General features: G+C 46.6%; 1 protein-coding gene across 1 annotated transcript in view; it reads right to left on the reverse strand.

The window, feature by feature from the left end:
• Positions 1 to 20,594, reverse strand: part of MRPL22 (mitochondrial ribosomal protein L22) — a 221,066-nt gene that overhangs the window by 11,751 nt on the left and 188,721 nt on the right. The window contains exons 4-5 of the mRNA XM_069653954.1: positions 19,225 to 19,290; positions 6,696 to 6,773 (exon numbers count right to left, since the gene is read on the reverse strand). Coding sequence (XP_069510055.1) covers positions 6,696 to 6,773; positions 19,225 to 19,290 — 144 coding nt within the window. The remainder of the gene's footprint in view (positions 1 to 6,695; positions 6,774 to 19,224; positions 19,291 to 20,594) is intronic.

Consider the following 20,594-nt stretch of genomic DNA (forward strand, 5'->3'; position numbering starts at 1 on the left):
TTCACCAAGGCTGCTTTAATAAGTTTGTCTTTTTGGGGAAATGTTTCTGGTGGTATAGGTAGGTCATGCAAAAGGATATGGGCTAGCTTGTCTGGGTCAATGGCCGAATTGGCAAGGTTGTGGTCAATATGCGAATGTTTCATACTACGGGCTCTTAATCTAGAATTTCTAGTTAAAATGCTGGGGTGGTGATAGCATGGAAAGGTAGGTGGGCTAGTTCTGGAATTCAATCTAATGTTTCTAATAGCAGTAGTACAAGGTTGGTTAGGTGTTGGTCTAGTAGCAAAGTGGCGTATCCAGAGTGCTGGATCATCCAAGTACGGGTTTGCAAGTGTCATGGTGCTAGGCCACGAAGTGAGGGTGGTGGTTACCATACGTGTGCTAGTGTATGTGTCTTGATTAGAATGTGGGTTAGGTTGACTAGTCCAGCGTCTAGTGTAGATATACAGTAGGTGGATGTGAGTAGCGTTGCTAGTAGGCAGGGGTTGCAGATGTGGTCTATTAGCGACCATAAGGCACAACACAAAATCAAGTGTGGTCTGTAGGCGACCATAGGGCGCAACACAAATCAATCAAATGTGGTCTGTAGGCGACCATAGGGCACAACACAAGTCAATCAAGTGTGGTCTGTAGGAGACCATAGGGCGCAACACAAATCAATCAAAAGTGGTCTGTAGGCGACCATAAGTCACAACACAAATCAATCAAATGTGGTCTGTAGGCGACCATAGGGCACAACACAAATCAATCAAAAGTTGTCTGTAGGCGACCATAAGGCACACCACAAATCAATCAAATGTGGTCTGTAGGCGACCATAAGGCACAACACAAATCAATCAAGTGTGGTCTGTAGGCGACCATAGGGCGCAACACAAAATCAATCAAATGTGGTCTGTAGGAGACCATAGGGCACAACACAAATCAATCAAATGTGGTCTGTAGGCGACCATAGGGCACAACACAAATCAATCAAATGTGGTCTGTAGGCGACCATAAGGCACAACACAAATCAATCAAGTGTGGTCTGTAGGCGACCATAGGGTGCAACACAAATCAATCAAATGTGGTCTGTAGGCGACCATAAGGCATAACACAAATCAATCAAGTGTGGTCTGTAGGCGACCATAGGGCGCAACACAACAATCAAATGTGGTCTGTGGGCGACCATAAGGCATGATACAGTCAAGTGCGGTCTGTAGGCGACCATAGGGCGCAACACAAATCAATCAAATGTGGTCTGTAGGCGACCATAGGGCACAACACAACAATCAAATGTGGTCTGTGGGCGACCATAAGGCATGATACAGTCAAGTGTGGTCAGTGGGCGACCAGAGGCACGACACAAATCAACTGGCCTTTTTCAAACAGGTGCAACAGGGCACTAGGCCACCTAAATTCGAAAATCCACAAGAAGGCTTAATTGGCATTGTTTTTACAGACAGTTCTCATTGCTTGTCAAGATACATGTATAGCAAAGGATTAGAGTGCAGTATGTAGTCATCGGTACTGTGCAGCATAAAGGTTCACTTAGCAGGTAAGTTAGAAGTGAGTGAAATGCTGTTAGTGCTGCTCCCTTCAATATAGGAAGGGAGCCTCATCAATGGTCCACCTGAGCCTTTATTGGAAGGGTGGCCAGGCCAAATCGGTTTTGGGGGAGCGGGAATAGCCGAAGATCCTATAGCAGTATGCTGCAAAGATAGGTTGCATGACTGCTGCTGAAATGTTATCCATTTAGACATTTCTGTAAATCATAGTGCTTTTTCCTAATCCGGATGCAAAATGTGCTGTCAAATGTGTGTTTTTTAACCTGGGGATGGCTACAGTTCTCTTGTGTGACTCGGTGTGGTAATTTCTGCCCCTGTACCGAAAATCAAACGCTGGCATCCATTGGATATACATACAATACGTGAACATATCTGAAAGTGAAATGCACAAATTTAGTTCAATTGACCTGTCCCTTAGAAAAAAAGGTCTTTCCAAACAAATGAAATCAACACCGGAAAAATAGCCAGATTGTACATTTTTCAATAACTATGCTGGCAAAGTATACAAGATGCCTACCTTTTAAACCCAACAATTCATAATTAAATATTCCCTTGAAAACAAAAATCCAATTATGAGACGTGTGCTTTGATGACATCTGGGGTGAAATCCTAGTAGCCCAACGCATGAGCAAGCAAAATTGTTTTTAATTTCGGCCTAAAAAACACCCTTTGTCAGCCCTCAACAGAGTGGGTGGACAAAGTCTACACACATGTATCCTCGACTTGTGCCCTGAAAATCAGCACAGGACCAAAACCAAGGAAAACAACCTCTCCAGTCTCCAGGACTGCAACAACTTTCACATCCTCTGCAAATATTTATGACTCACTTGCCCTCTTTCATCCTTTCCCCTCAACACCAGGTTTGACTTTCAACAATACCCTTTATTTATTCCTATATTTGGTTTGTACAAACCTTGTTATAACATCTTTACAAAAATATTGCTTTTCAAAATCATCATCTCAATGTTATCATAATATGCTATACAATTAATAAGAACAATCAAAATGTCAAAACATAACCCGTGCTGCGGTTTAACATAGTAAAAACAATGTCTGTAGCTTATCCCACCAGGTCCATTACAATTTATTTTCACTGGCGTTGATATACGCAGGTTAGCAACTCATAAAATCGTCCCAGTTTAAATGCTCTGCTAGAATCAAGAAAATGATGACCAGTACTTATGGGGCCTGCAGCGTCTGATGGGCCGCTGGAAGGGGGTATTCGTCTTTAGAGCGTCCCAGGATGTTAAGAGGGGACACACGTTGCCTTACTATGACAAACAAAAAAAAGAGAGCCTTGTACATGGAAGTAGCATAACCCCTCTTGAAAACAATATTACTTCACATACTGGAGGCAGGTATCTGATGCCTGCGTGGCCCTTAGGGCAGGGGAACCCTAAGCAGAAGCACAGACTGCCCATGCCTCAGGCAGGCCCAGATTCCAGGCTCTCCAAGACTTGCCGTCAATAATCAGAAGATCTTTGCTGTAGTTTGTTTTTACATTTGAGCACGATTAACGTTAGATGGTTTCTGGCACAGCATTGTGTGAGTAATAGGCTATGGTCTGCGCCAACACTCCAGAGATGTGAATGGTGGGTGATTACAAATGGGAGGGTGCATAAAGCTGATTGCTGTTGGGAACAATGGCTACAAGCAGGAGCTCATTATTTCATTGTGGTTCTTTCATAGTTAAAAGTACAGTTATAAAGCAGATGTTTTTCAGCTTACATTGCTTTGTAAGCTCCCGTTCAGGAGGGGTACAATAAAGCTACAATTATTATACTCTTTGTTCAACATGTTCCATTAACAATTATAAAATTGTCAGATTGGTTTATGCAAGTTTCAAGCCATCTATATAAAATGGAGTGTAATTTTAGCCCTGCGTTTATTTCTCCACTTTTTACAAGCCGATCACTGGTTTGTCATGACACCACCCCCTGGGGAGTATCCAGCATTGCAAGAGTGTGAGGGGGTGGTGTGGAGCCACTAAAAAAGTCCTGCTACTTTCCCCCCAAATGCAGTGCGCGCAGTTCCATATTGTCTCGTTCGCCCCCACAAACCACCCACCCCTGGCCAAATCTACTTTTTTGGTAACATTAATGGCAGGTGGCATTTTAACACAACAAAAAAAAGAAAACTGCAGAATCATTACAGGTGGAGGGAACTCATCTGTTAGAGCTCTGTCTAGGCGCTCTAGGGCAAAAGACATGCAAACCTCCTATTTTGCATATGGATTGCACCAACATAAATGACTTGACAGAAAGGGACATTGCAAGGAGCATCATCGGTCTTTGATACTTTGAGGCACCATCGAAGTGACTTTAGAATACGTTGTCATAAGTAAGCCAAATGGCAAATAACTTTGTGGTGCAAAATACCTAAATTGTAGTACTGCTATATAGGGAGCAACTCTGGCTGGGCTACCACCATTGATGGCAGTACCTGACTGATTTGCATATGGCTGGACCCCTTTTGCAATGGTGCAGACGGGCTAAAAAACAGTGGTGTGGAAGGTTACCCAGAGCAATGCCAGTGGTTAAGATTCATTCAAAACCTTCCATCCATCACTTTTGTGATTATATTTTTTTAAATAACAGCATGATATATTAACATGAGCTCTGAAGTGAACCACTTACAGAGATGCAGATAAGACACCGTGTGATTAAATGATCTGCCCAGGATCACACACTTCGGTTAAATGGTGAAACTGGGATGTGGACAATTTAAGCAACTTCACAGGTTTAGTTGATATAGATATGTATTAAGGTTTCCCTTTGCATTTCATGTGCTTAAATAATACTTTATTTATAGCAATACCTTGGAAGCAAAGCACAATACATAAGAAACTACCCTTTCATAATTAACTTTACACTTTATACATCATAGAGATATGTTGAGCAATAAGAAGATGGCTTTAGTTGTATTCCCCCCCCATCCTGAATGCAAAGTCACAATAGCATCATGCAGACTAATGGGAGCCTAACAAATCCCCCTTGGACATTATTTCATAAAGCCTGCAGCATTATGCACCCTCACTGCTGATCACTCCCTCCCATTAGTGCCTAATTGCTCACCTTGTAATGCTCGGTTTACACAGAGCAACTTGAGAGCCCCTCTGCTGCCCAGAGCTCCTTGGGGCACTGTCCTGGCAGCAGGACACCGCTCCTGTTTGGAAAGGGTGAGGTGTCCTGGCAGGAATTGCTCAGCACGCATTGTCCTCCCAGCAGGGCACCTTTCCCTTTGGGCACCCTCATTGAGATGCTGAACAGGAGAGGTGTCCCACTGATGAGTTCTGGTCAGGCTCTCAAAAGAGCCTGTGGGGGGGGGGGGGCAGCTTGCCCCCACCCCTCGCTCCATACGCCACTGACCACCCCTTTGCCCATCCTCATCACGCTGGCTGCTTCCCCCATGTAATCAATCACCCAGCAATATTTTATTTCCAGAACTGCATCCATAGCGGCACCAAATAAAACCAGCACACCACTGCACCACACTACCAAAGGCCCAAGAACACACTCTACCAACATAGTAGACGGTAAACCATGAGAAACAAGGAGTGGGTATGGCGAGAGAGAAATGGGGAATATTCCGGGCATTATGGCGACCCCAACAGTGAGGGGTGATGGCTCAGGGGCAACGACTTTGTCTTAGAAGCAAGACAACGCAACGCAACACAGGTTCGAATACCGATCCTGCACTTAGAAACCAATCTCTTGTATTAAGCAAGTTATAAACAACTAATAATTATAATAGGCAGGGAACATTTGGGTTAAAGTCTGCCATTTGTCGTGCCATCTCTACACATCCTCCCAGCCAGTCAGGAAAAGCTGGCGGCCAAGTCAGTCACATGTTGGGCACACCTGACAAGGCAACGGCTGTGAGCGGCTCAGTCACAGCTTGGTTGAGTTTTCTGGGGGAATGGCCTAGCATACCGCACGTGGTGCCCCCACTTAGAGCACTCCCTTTCTGCGAGAAAGCAAGCAAAGCTCCACAGCACTCTCTAGTGCGTTCTGGCAGCAATACACTAAGAGACGACAGCCAGTCGGCTAGTTCGCTCTATGAGGAGAGGAAGGCCAGGAGTCACGAGGGTTAAAACGTCGGCAAGAAAAGCAATTCGTTGTTCTAAAAAGACGATTTTCATTAGCAATAAAACGTGCGGGGATTAAGGCACAACTGCCGACTATATGGAAACTAGCATGAAAGTGACGAGCATCAGCAAGGAGAAAAATGCCAGTGTTACAAGAGTGAGAGGAAACGAGAGGGAAAAGGCATCGATAACGCCAATATGTTTAGCTTTCGCCTGTCATTTTCTTTGAAGGAAGATCAGGGGTCGGATGATCAGATGGTGCTTTGTCAAGATTGGTTTCATAGTTTACTTTATAAAAGGCCTCAGTTTGATTCTCTTACACTTCACTTTCATAGTAAAACGTGGAATTTAATTTGAAAATGTAGGCTATCAAACGACCAGGTAATCCCCTCAAACTGTACTTGCCACATTTACCAGGTGTTGCCACTATACGCCCAGATACTTTAAACGCATGTTTGGCATCGCCCAATTATTCAAACCATTTGCCAGATATGTCTTCTGTATGCCCTGGTACTCACAGAATTTGGTAGGCATCGACATCATTTGACCAGGTACTTGCACCACTTAACAGTTATTGGCATCATAGGTCCCCAAAACAGACCACAAAATAAGCAGGCACCACTAGCCAATGTCACGTGATTGGGCTGCAGGTGCAGGGAGAGCTATTACACTCATGCCAGAGGGCAAGCGAGTTAGGATTAGCTAGTAGCTGACAACTTGAAATGTTCATCTATGTCAAAAACACGCTTGTCACTTGCTGCTATTATATGCCACTCGGACCATGTAGCAGAGATTGCAATCACATGCTCACAGTCACACCATTTGCCAGATATTGCGATCGTGTGGCCACATGTTTAATGGATTAGAGAAAAAAGCAGGAGAATGGAGCCAAAACAAAATTAATCAAATCCACACAGTCTGGTGGGGAAATGAAATGGAAATTAAACGGGAGACATTAGGGGGGCAGTGGGAGAGAGAAAACCAACACAGTTGGGGTCTCAGAGTCTATCCAGCCCTACAACATTCTCGGGGCTCCATCAGCACCAAAAATCAACAGTGCTTACCTCTCTCATGATCTTGGCCCCCTTCTTGTCATTAAACTCCAGTTGAGCGAGCGCCTGGTCAATCGACATGCCGCGAACCTGGGGGTGGCATAAAAAAGCAGAACATATCAGTAAGTCCTCAAATCACAGTGCACATTTTATATGACAATATATGTATACACACACATACATTCATTCATTGTGCTTCCAGGCTGACCTTTTGTCCCAGGAGCCAATGGCTGCGTGAGGAAAAAGGTGAGGACCCATGTTTTGCTTTTTAAAAGCCACCTTAATGGCCAAGTTGAGTTGTCTAGAATCACAGCACCACAGACAAAGCATGTGATCTAAATCAGTAAAAACAAAACGGGTTCAACAACGTACGTACTGCCTCAATGTAGTTTCTATTTTCCACACCTCGGGATTTCATGCATCTTATCCTATCAGACTTCTCCCTTGAAGGTTAATGAATTTCACCTATCATTGCCTTCTCTTTAAGAGTTCAAAACTCCATACTGAGGTCTGTCAATCAATGCAAACATGACTAAACAAAATGTTGTTCTCACTCAGCTAACTGACCTGCTTTGCTTATGCATTTGTCATGCAATCACATTCCCTGAATAAAAAAAATAATAAGATCAAAAAATAATAAGGCCTCCTGATCCATCTTTGCCCTGACCCAGTGTTGAAAGCCATTTTAACTACTGTTTTCAGTTTATTAATGGAAACATTGGAATACAATGACCTTCAAAGTCGACCTAGTCTTTGTGTGATCATGCATATCAGGCGGTGTCCCAAATTGTTGAAATGTTAGCATCCCCTAGTCATGCAGGACTGTTCTAATGATGGTCTTTGCTTCTTTCCTCCAGAAAAATGCAAGTGTTTAACATAGGGGACTGGTCAAACAATTTACTTTAACAATATTTTCTGCTGGACTGCGCATGCGCGAGCCGCCGATGAGGAGCTAAACGCACCAGCTCCTGGCAGCCGCCAATATCCTGTCAAAAATCCTGCGCCCGCCCCCTGGAGTTGGAGCCCCCAGCTAAGGGCATCAGCAGGCAGCTGAACACCGTGGGAGGCTGACCACCGCAAGTCCGACAAAAATTGGAGTGGTAAAAGCAGCAAACGGGCCGAGAGCCCCTCGCCGACCGAGAGTCGCCATCTCGCAGCCAGGAGGCTGATGGACACAAGCGCCTCACCGGCCCCACAGGCCCCCTGCATGCAGAGTGGGGCAGCCGGCATTACATGGAAACGCGCCTGTAAGGACCCACATACCCCACGCACCACTGGACACGTGCCGACCCCCGCCTCAAGGCTAATCATAGAACGGCAGACTGTGGGCAGGGCCCACAGGGAACCCGCGCCTGAAGGAAGAGACGGCACCTCAAGGGCCCGCAGCACTTTAAGCGACCTGGGCCCAACTTCACCAGGCCAGAGAAGAGGTGAGGAACCCCCCGGGAAGAACCCTACTCCCTCTGATGCAAGCGAGTCAGGAGAGCCCATTACCCCGCTACCCCTTGACCCAGAGCTTGGGAAAGGGCAGAGGAGAGCGACAGCCTAATATCCTGCAGACGATACTGCGCAGACACCTGCAACACCCCAAAGGGCCCCCCCCCAGAGGCCTTAGCCACACTGCACTACCCCAGCAGCAGCAGCCCCACGTGCAGTAAACAGACTGCACGGACACCTGCCCCAGGGGGCCACCAACTCAAATAGCCCTCACAAACCGGTCGGTGCAGGCCTGTACTTGGCACAAGACCCTCAGGGCCCCAGGTATACCCTCTGCATAAAAAGGTCTACAGGGCGCCTCATCCCCTGGACCAACGCCCGGAAAACATGGGCAAGGACAAAGTCAAGCGGCAGACCCTCCAAAGTAAAATGGACCTATGCACAGTGGGCGCCACACAAGGGCCCACCGCCTAGGCCCCACAGGGAAACAAAGCAATGACGGATGACCCTACCATCTCACTGACGGATGTCATGCAGGCCATTAGAGAGTCGAGATCATCACTTGAGGGGAAAATAGGTGGCCTATCAACGGAGCTCTTGTTCCTACGCCAAGACTTCCATAACGTATCAGCGAGGGTGGGAGAGACAGAGGAGAGGATCTCCAACACGGAGGACACGGTGAAGCAGATGGAAAAGCACCTGGCCACTATCACCCAAAAGGTGTCCCAACTGGAAAAGGAGGAAGGGCCTAGTGCCGAACTCTTCCCGGAAGACTGGCTGGCCGAGGTATTCGCCCCGAAGAAATGTTCCAAATTCTTCTCCATTGAGCGCGCCCGCAGAGTCCCATCGGGACGCCCGATACCGGGAGCATCGCTGCGAAAAATTATTGCAAAACAGATGAGCTTTTGCGACAGATGCCATTCTCCAGATGGCTCGAGCAACCGGCCCGATCACCTACAATGGCCACTGAGTTGGCTTTTAGCCTGACTACACCAGCGAAGTCCAGAGGACCAGACAGTCTTTCGACTCGGTTAAAAAAAAAGCTACACTCACTATCTATAAAATACGCACTCTTCTTCCCAGCACTTCTGAAGGTACACCACAATGGCGTCACCCATCTGTTCTACTCGCCAAAAGAAGCCTGGGATTGGCTGGAAACCCAAATCCTGAATGAACCGGGACAGCAACGCTCACCAAGTGGACCCCTGTCCCAAAAAACCAGGGCGGACAACTCACCACTCCAACCCGATACGCTGGATCAAAACTTACCTAGGCCCCCACGAGAAGATGAGAAAGGCGCAGAGAAAGGATGAGGGTGCACGGCAGAGATATGGACAGAGATGCACTACTTGCGACTCTGGAGGATAATAACAATGCGACTGCCGAGGAAAGGCGCAAGGCTCACGAGCATACAAAGTGAGCACTTCGTAACATCAACGATGTCCTGGTTTGAAGTTTTGCACCCAGTTGGCACCCAGTTCGGGCTACAGGTACTCCTGGTTGGGGGGGAGGGAGGGGGGGGAGTACAGGGAGGGATCCGGCTATCACAGACATGACTGGAGATGGAGAGGACACAGATCTATCCGGGAGGGGGGTGGAGTTCACACGTTGTTGGTTGTTTATTTCACTTGGGTTGAGGCATATGGTCACCAAGACTCGGTTCTCACTGGAGTATGGTACATGGGGCTGGGGGGGCAACGGGGGCGGAACACGACTGGGGGAGGATACCCACCCACAGCACGCACACACAGCAATGGCAATGGCTCCCGGGCTGTTCTGTTTCAATGTCCACAAGGTCACAGATCGCATGTGTGGGTCACAGAGTACATGGCTCGCCACACTGGGTTCCTGGCACGATGTGCCAAACAATTACTGGGGGATCCACGGGGCAAAGCTCACCGATGGTCACAAGCGGGGCGGTTCCAACAAATGCAAGCCAGACATCATTCTAGACACCAATGGCACATGAAGGGCATTTAACTTTCTTCACGTGGAATGTCAATGGGTTGGGCTCCTGCATCAAGTGAAGACTGGTCCTTCAATACCTGAATAGGCATACACCAGACATAGTTCTCCTTACAGAGATACATCTCGTGGGCACGGAGTGCAAGTTCTTCCGCAGATCCAACTACGCGACCGCCTTCCATGCTGGCTTCTCAAGTGGGTCACTGGGTACGTTGATCCTGGTACATAAGAGAGTCCCATTTCAGCTGGGCGGGGTTCAAGCAGATCCAAGAGGCCGCTTTGTGTGGGTGACCAGGGATATACGGAGCAACTCCTGGGGCATAGTTGCCACATACGCACCCCCATCGCTCACACAAGACCTATTGACAGATCTTAAAAACCCTACTGCTAGATACACAGGCGGACCACTGAGTGTTGGGAGGGGATTTCAATGAGATGATGGATGTGGTTCGGGACAGAACACATGTGGGATCCAGAAACCCCAACCACTCGACCAAACTAAATTCGCCAGGGCACTGGGTTGGGTAAACGTTTGGCGCGCACTACACCCCACAGACACCGGCTTCTCCTTTCTCTCAGGGGCGCACAAATCTCTATTAGGCATAGACTACTTCTATGTCCCACGCAACATGAGACACAGACTCCAAACGGCCACACACCTGGCCTGTGGCATCTCAGACCACTCCCCACTGATTATGTCTATCAAACACGGCCCCAAAATGCACAAGTCTACCTGGCATCTCAATTCATACTACCTCGGGATCCCAGAGGTTATGGAGGGACTCGCCCAAAAGATGGACGAATATTTCTCCCTGAACGAAAGTTCAGTCAAAAGCCCCGTCACACTCTGGGAGGGATATAAAGCGGTTCTCCGGGGCGAGGCGATCTCTCTGGTGGCGGCCCGACAGGTGTCGCATAACCGGGAAATAACAGAGGCAATCGCCAGGATCGAAGAAGAGTACCTCGCAATGGGGACAGAGGCCGCAAAAGAGGCACTAGTGATGGCCCAGGAGACACTACGGAATCTGGCCCTAGACAATGCCAGAATTGCCCACTGGGTCATGCATAGCCAGATATACAAAACAGGGGACAAGGCAGGTAAGACACTGGCCTACTTAGAGAGGCGGGAAAGTAAAGGGCCAAAGTCACATCAACACACCTATACAGGGACCCACGGGGGAACTACTCTCCAAAGATGCTGAGATAGCTGAGACATTCGCAACATTCTATGAGCAGCTCTACTCCCCTCCACCCCACCGCCACTACAGAGTCCTGCAGATACAAACTTCCTGGACTCTGTCACACTCCCAAAACTCCCAGAGCAACAGATAGGTAGACTTGAGGAAGATATCACGGAGGAGGAGGTAGCAGATGCCCTGACCCAACTCCAAACCAGGAAAAGCGCCGGGCCCCAATGGCTTCCCGGTGGAAACGTGGAAAAGGCTAGGAGAACCGATCATAGGCCATGTGCACCGCATGCTGGTCCGCTACCCCATGACCTCCAACATGCAGCCATAGTGGTGATCCCGAAACCTGGGTAGCCGCCGTAGCTCTGCGCCTCGTACAAACCAATCTCCCTTATCAACGGGGAGGCTAAGGTCCTTGCCCGTGTCCTCGCCAATTGACTTCTGGGGGCTATCCACTCCCTGGTCCACCCAGACCAATGCATCTTTATGCCGTCAAGGTCCACTCGGATGAACCTACGGAGGGTGCAGCTCGCCACAGACCGAGCCGCTAAGATAGATGACCCACTCGCATTATTGGCGGTAGATTTTGAAAAAGCTTTTGACTCGGTGGGGTGGTCTGCCCTCTGGGCCATTATGGAAAGGATGGGATTTGGCACCAACTATATGGCATGGGTCAAACTGCTGTATGAATCTCCTGAAGCCTCCGTGAGGGTTAACAGGACTGCCTCCAGGACCTTCCGGCTAAGGCAGGGCACTAGGCAGGGCTGTCCCTTTTCCCCCTTGCTGTTCAGACTGTCCATAGAACCGCTGGCTATCCGGCTCCGGTCATCAACAGAGTGGTCTGGCTTGGCATGGCATGGCCATGGGGCGGGGAAGACCGGGTATCACTCTACCCAGACGACTTGCTGGTCTACTTGAGCAACCCCAAGTCCTCATGTCTGGCGGTCACGAACATCCTTAACCAGTAGTCCCTCTGCGGTCTGAAAGTAAATACCCCAAAAAACTGTTCTCTTCCCTCTTCAGGGTGGCGAAGACGCAATTCCCAGGCAATGCCCCTATTCGGTCTCCATCCAAACCTTTACGTACCTAGGTATCACCATCAGCCATACCCCGCAGAGTTTACCCGCCTAAACCTGCAGCCGGTGATCGACAGTTTTGTTACAGACGTTACCCACTGACCAGCACTCCCACTGGCATTGCTGGGACTGGTGGCTCTGTTCAAAATGTTCTCTCCCCCACACTTCCCCTACGTTCTCCAGAATACCCTACACATCCCTCACACAACCTTTAGGGTCATAGAGACAGCCTTTCGGGGACTCACCTGGGGCGGGAAACAACCCTGCATAGCACTGAAAACCCTACAGCCATCAGTTTGGGAAGGAGGTATCGGGCTTCCATGCCTCCGGGCATACTATTGGGCCATCCAACTGGGGGTGGCTAATGACTGGCTCCACGGGGCCTCAGGGCTCCCCCACATAGGAGTGGAGATTAAAAGTTGGGGGACAATCACACCCCTCCGGGTGCTTTATGGGGCCGAAGAGGACATGGCCGGCCTGTCCGATGTCGAGGCAGATTCGCAGGGTCTGGGCAGAAGCCACCCGACACATGGGCTGGGGGGGGGGGGGACCTACGCTGGACCAACCTCCCTGGAATAATGCACACATCCCAGAAATCCTCAAAATTGATCATTTTGTAAGGTGGGAGGAAATGGGGATACGAACCCTGGCAGACGTGGTACAAGAGGGGCGCATAGCAACATTCACTGATACACAGGATAAGCTCATGTTACCCCCGAGGGAAAGATTCAGACACATGCAACTCACGCACGCCATACAGACCCAATTCCCAACACTAGCAGATGTTCCCACATGCTCCCCTCTGGAGGCAAACATGCTCCACACAGGGATACTGGCCAAAGTCACATCAACACGCTATCAGGTAATCACTGCCTTCTGGACACAAGAACTCACTGGGCTCCGGGAAAAATGGGAGCAGGTAGTGGGCATGCTAAAAGCGGAGGAATGGGTGGAGGCCCTGATGTCCCCTCGGGAGATTGGGATAGACTCCAAGCTCTGCCTAATACAATTCAAGATACTCCATCAAGCACATTACTCCAGGACCTCTATGCTGAAGTGGGGGCTGGTAGAAGATGGGGCCTGCTTGCGGTGTCGCGGGGCAGAAGGTACCTTTTTACACATTCTCTGAGACTGATGTCGTTCAGGACTTTTGGACCCAATGCAGATGCAGGATAGGTACAGCCCTGGAATCTCCAGTCCCACTGGACTCTAAGATGGTGATACTGGGCATCTGGGGAAGAGGTGGACTATAATAAATATGAGAAGACCTTCATCTTGGTAGCCCTGGGACTGGGCAAAAGATTCATCACCTCCACATGGGGATACCCGGCTAAACTGTGCATTAATAGATGGGCTAATGAAATGGACCGATGTGCATCATTGGAGAAAAGGATATACACTGCTAAAGGCTGCCCCGGGAAGTACTCTAAGGTGTGGGGGAAATGGGCAGAGCTCGCAGAGACCAAAGGGGGTATAAGACAATGGGGATACAGAGGCTGTGGGCCGCCCCCTAGGGTCTGACCGCCTCACCCCTCCCTCCACATGTGTTGCCCCCGCCACACCCCAGTGTGCGCAAGGTAGTAGCAGGGAAGTGGTGACCCATCTCCCCCTTTTTTGTCTTTGAATACTGCTTACCATTGACCAGCTAATGTGACCGGTTTATGTTATATGTTTAATAAAAAGAACTATTAAAAAAAACAATATTTTCTGCAGTACTCCATTAGGTAAATTGCACACTTTTGATTGAATATTTTTGTGTAAAAGAAATCACTGGCAGTGTTATACAGCCACAAGGAGGAAAGAAGCACACTGCCGACTACTCTAAACCGTACGCAAAAAGGTTGTTTTGATACAGTGGTTTCCAATAAAACAACATATTTCCATACACAGCCAACGCTACTCTATAAATGGCGGCGGCTTTAAACACTTAACTCATTACTTCACAGTAAGGGGAAAACGATTGCCCTATGTCCATAAAACAAGATGTTGATTACCTTCTGTGGTCTAAAGTAGGTCAAGTACAAAAACATGTGCCAGCCACAGAACCAGGTGTTCAGAGGGCACTTGGCAACAACTTATTTGGTCCAGGAGTCACTAACAACTTTTTTTATGTGGCCCTCGCTCCTAAATAAGGACAGACTAGAGCCCAGCATGCTTGCTGGTTCAAAGTGCCCATTGTTTTGAAGTAATAGGCCCGGTAATGTTTAATCGCCTTCCAGGAGTGCAGCCTCTCTCAGGGAAAAGATGTGCAAAGGACTCGCTACTCGGCCTGGGCTAAGAACTGACTGCGACACAGCTTCCAGACCTTTAAAAGATTATGTAGATTTTTAAGATTTCAACAATTTAACAGTACCTCCATATGTAGCAAAGAGCTTTCAACACCAGAGTAATGGAGAAAAGGGGATGGTGTAAAGTGAATTGGCCATTCTCGTGCACTGTCCAGAGATAAACAGCTGAAATGATACATTCCAAATTCAACGCCTTCAACAGAACAGCAATGTGCTCCCGATAGGCAGAGCTTTCCTGACCCATTCTGATGCCTTTTTACCTACTTTGCTTTATATGTCAAACTATGAATGCCAAAAAGTAAATTGTATTTGTTAATACGGACATAAACAGCGGGCAGTGGTCTTTAACTGCCATGGGTTTTCCCCCCCAGTGCCAAGGCCTTTTTTGGTGATTTCGGTATTTCACCATGCAAAGCCTTCTAACATGTTCTCCTTCATTAACCCCTTAAGTGCCAAGGATGAGCTATCTCGTCCTTGGCACTGGGGAGGTAATCCCAAGGACGAGATACCTCGTCCTTGGCACTTAAGGGTTAAATGGGGCAGTGTGTGACAAACTTCAAGCGAAGTGTTAAATATCACAGCAAGTAAAATCATATCTACGGTCCCCACTACAAACTTCAGGTGTCTAGGTGAACTTGGTGGTGGGTGCATGATTTAGGGCACAGAAAAACAAATGCCTCCAACGCAATTCATGTTTCCTCACACCACCCACCATGGTGCCCAAACGATGCTCACGAAAGTGAAAGGCTACTCAAACTAAATTCAGACACAAACATCCCACAAGGAAGGTAGTTTTGAATTGGCTCCAAAAGGACAACAGATGGGGTACAAACAGCCCTGCAGATAAGGAGAGTATGGGACACTTTCACTTCCTAAAAACTGGTAAATACTCCCAAAAAATTAAAATGGGGAGTACAAATACAACAAAAAATAGGAAAAAAAGACATGTACAATCTTGCACCCCTGCTTTCACCCTCCCCGCTCCATGGATATGTCTGGACCAGTAATATGCGTAGTACCACAGGAAGAAACTATTTTAACTGCCTGATTGTAAGAAGTAAACGTGTATCTTTTCATGGAAATGAATAACTAGGTGCACAAAAATAAATATTACAAGAACATTCGTTTTTTCAGTTAAATAATTTTTACTCACATATAAAATCTCATTGGGAATTAGACTCACATGTTTACAACGTAAAAAAATCCTTACACTCCCAAAATACTCCCACTTCCAAATCTTATCTGGAGCACTCAGTACAAATCAAGGTGGATCTTGCTGCAAGAAGGAAAGCCCACTCTACAGCAACCTACTCACAGAATGTCACTTCCATTGTTATACAAGCCTAATACAGTGGAGAACACCAGATTTGCTGATGACACAGGAAGCAGGCATTGTAAAAGAGCTACCCGCCTTAGTAGTCATCCAAGCAGATGGACCACAGTCTATGTTAAAGCCAAGAACTAACTTGCTGAACTGATATCTGTTGGAGCAATCATCCACATGGGGCTGGTCCCAGTAGGGTTGTGAGGCTTTGCTGGCGGTTTGCCCTCTGAACAAGTAAGAGGCAGCACAGCAACCACTCATCTTCCCTCAATAACCTCCTGCTTAAACATCTGCAGTTCCACAACTATTGCACCAACTTCTTTCTTCCGTTGCTTCATAGTAAAAGAGTGATAATACCACTTTAAAAAAGCAGTTATAGCACAAATAAGCAAATGGTACCACTCTTTTAATATGATGGGGCCATTGCATGAGCCTTTCCATATGCCTTGGATGGAATGTGGCACTGCTTTACCGCACCTTGGGCCCATTGAGGCCACTAATCAAAAGAAATCTTCCTCATAGTTAGATCGGTGTAAGTCATGTAGCAAAAGGATGCCCCAAAGGAACCCACCAGATGGGACCCTCCTAATCCACAAGCAATTTGTTGCGTAAGGGAAACATTTCACCCAGAAGTAACTAAAGGTATTTTCCAGAAAGGAAAACCTCTCACGTGGAAGTAAACAATGGTGTCCTGCAAGTGAACTATTTTCCCCAAAACTAATTATTTCAGCTGGTTAATCAGCTACTGTCACTTTAGATGCACAGAATTTAATTCATCACATGCAAGTTAACTCTAATTTCATTAAAACTGTAGCCTAAGTTATCCAAATTAATATACACCCTTTACTATCAGGATTAATTCGTAGACAATTGGCCAGTAATGTAATGTAATGCGTCATTTGTATAGCGCCTTTCAACGTTTGTAACGTTTGTATGGTCAACGCGCTGTAGGTTGAATGCCCTCGGGGGACTGAAGACCAAGGTTTGGGAAAATGCTACACCAGGCTCACAAAATTACTTCTCCCGCTGTGATTGTAACACTATAAACTGGAAAAGCATTCAACAAATGATCATGATTCTTCTTAAGAGATACAATCATGCAATTCAATTTTGGTTTCCAATTCATTAAACAAATGATAGCTTTGTATAGCCACCCTATGGCTTTTGTCCACGTCAATAGAAGCAATTCTACTTATTTTAATTTGAAACAAGGTACAAGAAAAGGATACTCTCTTAACCCTTTATTATTTATCATTGCATTAAAACACTCTCCTTCACTCAACCAAGCATAACTTCATGTTGACACGTGCCACAAAATCTATCACATGTAACTGAACACATTTATCCCAGCTTTCTCATCATATGTGGTGGGCTGTAATGGAATTTTCCTAAAAAGGAAAATCCATAATATCGAAAGGGATTCATTTTTGCACAAATTAGATGAATAATGAGATCATTTCCTGGGCAACGGCAGTAACAATTCTTAAAGATCAAAACAATCTCAGGTTGACCCGCCCCCCCCCACACCTCCAAAACACAAGTTCCACCTATAACTACTAAAAAAAAGATTAAATCGGACGATCGCCCTTAAATTTTGATGCCCTCTCCCTTCAGAACCAAGTCAATACCAAATACTCTCCTTACAACAAAGTTTGCTTATCTCATCACGTCATCTTATCTCCCAATGCCTTTTGCAACCCCCTTTGCCCCAAAACCAACCCTCCTACTGCTTAGCTCTCCTTTTTTTCGGTTTACCCTACTCCTCTCAAAATGCACATTATACAACAAATTAAATGGTTATGTACCCCTGCTAAATTGCTTTTTCTTGTTTCTTCAGTATTATCGAACCATTCTTTCAGATATTTGAGTTTGGCGATTTATGATTTCACACACAACACTCAAAAACAACAAAAAACGGTAGCGTAATGTATTACCGTACAAATAATGAAAATGTTAAATACTAAACTCGATTATGCCTTATTCGTAATGCGTCAGACAACCGTGACATTACGTTTTCTTGTTGCCATTTTTCAATACAATTTATTATAAGCTTGCAAGAGGGAAACTTACTGGTTGTTACTGTAAGGGTGCAGAAGTACGAGTCTGACACAGTGGTGACATGCTTGTGGGAAAAGACTTATATAAATTTTAAAAAAGGAAAAACCTTATCTTGCCCCATTTCTGAGAGGGGTTTTCCTGCCTCATGAAAACGCTAAGGACTGGCAGGATGCCGTGTAAAGTAAATGTCCACTGTCCTGTGTCCAAACCTATTTCTGTCCCTTACGCTAAACTAACTAAGGAAAAACAGTGTCTTCATGATACAGAGGGAGGCTTCTCACATTCCGGATACATTCTTGATAAGAAAACACAAGTTAACACAGTTCCCAAGTATCAAGAGGGAGTCTCTTCCCCTTGGTCTTCTCTTTAATACACAAATGTAGTGCTAAATCTGATTCACTATCCTGCCAGACTTCACTGTAGATCTTCTTAACAAACATATTTCCCAAGTATAAAGGGGGTAGGTCCCTTACCCTTATCCTTTCTCCAGCTCACAGATTGTACTGTCAAATCTGGTGCACTATCCTGCCAGACTTGGTTCTCGACCACGTGGTTCAGCTTCCTGCACCTCCCTTTCTCTCTTATTTGAAACAGAATTTACTTGTTGCATACGTGCCTAACAAGCAAACAAACTAAACTAAACCTACGTCCCAAGTCCCACTAGGTTGTCTCAGGGTCTCCCCGACTTGTCCTATACCTTCTCTCTCAATTGCAAGGGTCCCTGACCCCTTTATCCTCTCTCGGGCACTCCCCAACTTGCTCTAAGCCCCAGCCCCTTGACTATGGATTCCTTTGATTCTGTTTGGGTCCTTGACCCGCGTGTTTTGCTTCTGTGGAGGTCGCCAGACCTCATATGGGTCCCAGACACTGCTGTGCTGTGTTTGTGGGTTCTCCCCCCTTGCTTCACTCAATGTCCAACAGAACAGACATGGTTTACTCTCCTGCCAAGTACTGTTCCACATAGGATATTTTGTAACATTCACCTCCCTGGCCTCATAGGAATGGGCTTCCCCCATGGAAGCAGGGACAAAACCCTGGGATTTGTCACATTACCAATATTCTGGAGTTGCACACATTTATGGCTGGACCAACACACAGAGACATGTGTTTTCAGGAGCTGACTACAGGTAAGGCACATACCCCTGCCAGCTGTTCCCAATACAGAAAATACCCCCACTCTGAAACACATACACAAAAACACCTTACCATTTTCGCCAGGTACCACATCTTATCCTTGCTGTACTTTATTTGCTTTCGGCAGTGGAAGATTTCCTAAAAAAGAAAGGAAAGGTTTTAAAGAATGAGGTATGTTTTTCAGAGAATGGAAATAGCAGAACAAATAGATTGAAATTAGTACTTGTCAAAGCAATAAGATCGTAGGCCCAACCCAAAAAGGATGCCATCCTAAAGTCAATGAGGAACCTGGTCAATGCGACCGGGGTACTCCTCGTCATTAGTTGAAGATTTTATGCTACATGGTTGGGTGAATTTTTCTGGAAAACGCCCATCATCCCCACAACCCCTAAATAGTTCATAGGTGCCTCCTAAAACACATTTCAGTCTCCTCACCAAACATCGATACTTCTTTAAAACTCCTGGGCTGGAATCAAACTACAAACCTACTCTCTGGCCTTTCACCCCATCACTGTTTGTTGCACAGTGGACAAGTCTATGCACATGGGGGAAACCATTGCTTATAGTAAGCAGGATGTTATCCCTACTTCAAAACACAAGTAGGACACATTAACCATAACAACTACACAAAGAAACCACAATAAAAGCAGAAAATGTTGGTACAAAAGTTAAGAAATCAGGCCTTTTGTTTGGTAGTCTGGGTGATGTTTCTTATTATGCCAGTGCCTGCACTGCTTTGTGAATTTCAGGGGATTCAGGCAAGTGTGTGTCTGTCTGTCTGTCTGTCTGACGCACACACACACAAAACAGAAATGTATGACTTCCTAAGCGAGGCTGACACAGACGCACTCATCTTCACAGAAACATGGCTATCAGACAACTACAAGACAATCGCCCATGAAGCCATACCGGATAATTGTAAACTAATGCACACTAACAGAAAAACGAAGAAGGGGCAGAATTGCAATGGCATACAAAGACCACACCACTCCCCTCCCCTCAACGGACCCAGAAGACTGAATCCCTCCCCATCAAAATGAAACTCAACCACCAAGCCAACATACTGTTACTTCTAATCTACAGACCACCATCCTACAACCCGAACTTTGCAACAAAGCGCACTGACTCCATCGCCCACCTATCATGATAACAATCGTCCTAGGGGATTTCAACATCTGGTTTCAAAGAGAAAACTAAATCACAGCAAACTCACTCAGCACCCTCCTGGAAACACTCCACTTCAAGCAAATAGTGAACAGATCCACCCACAATGCTGGACATACCTTGGACGTTATCTTCTGCAGTGACAAACTCTCCACCACCGCCCCACTAGTACCGATGATACAGAGTGATCACCACCTGATCCCATTCCCTGTCAAACACCCAATCCGAATACTGCCCAGAAACACAATAAGCATGCTACCAACAAAAGAAACTGGACG

Source organism: Ambystoma mexicanum, chromosome 3q (genome assembly GCF_040938575.1).
Source record: "Ambystoma mexicanum isolate Mex_15411 chromosome 3q, UKY_AmexF1_1, whole genome shotgun sequence".
Lineage (NCBI taxonomy): Eukaryota > Metazoa > Chordata > Amphibia > Caudata > Ambystomatidae > Ambystoma > Ambystoma mexicanum.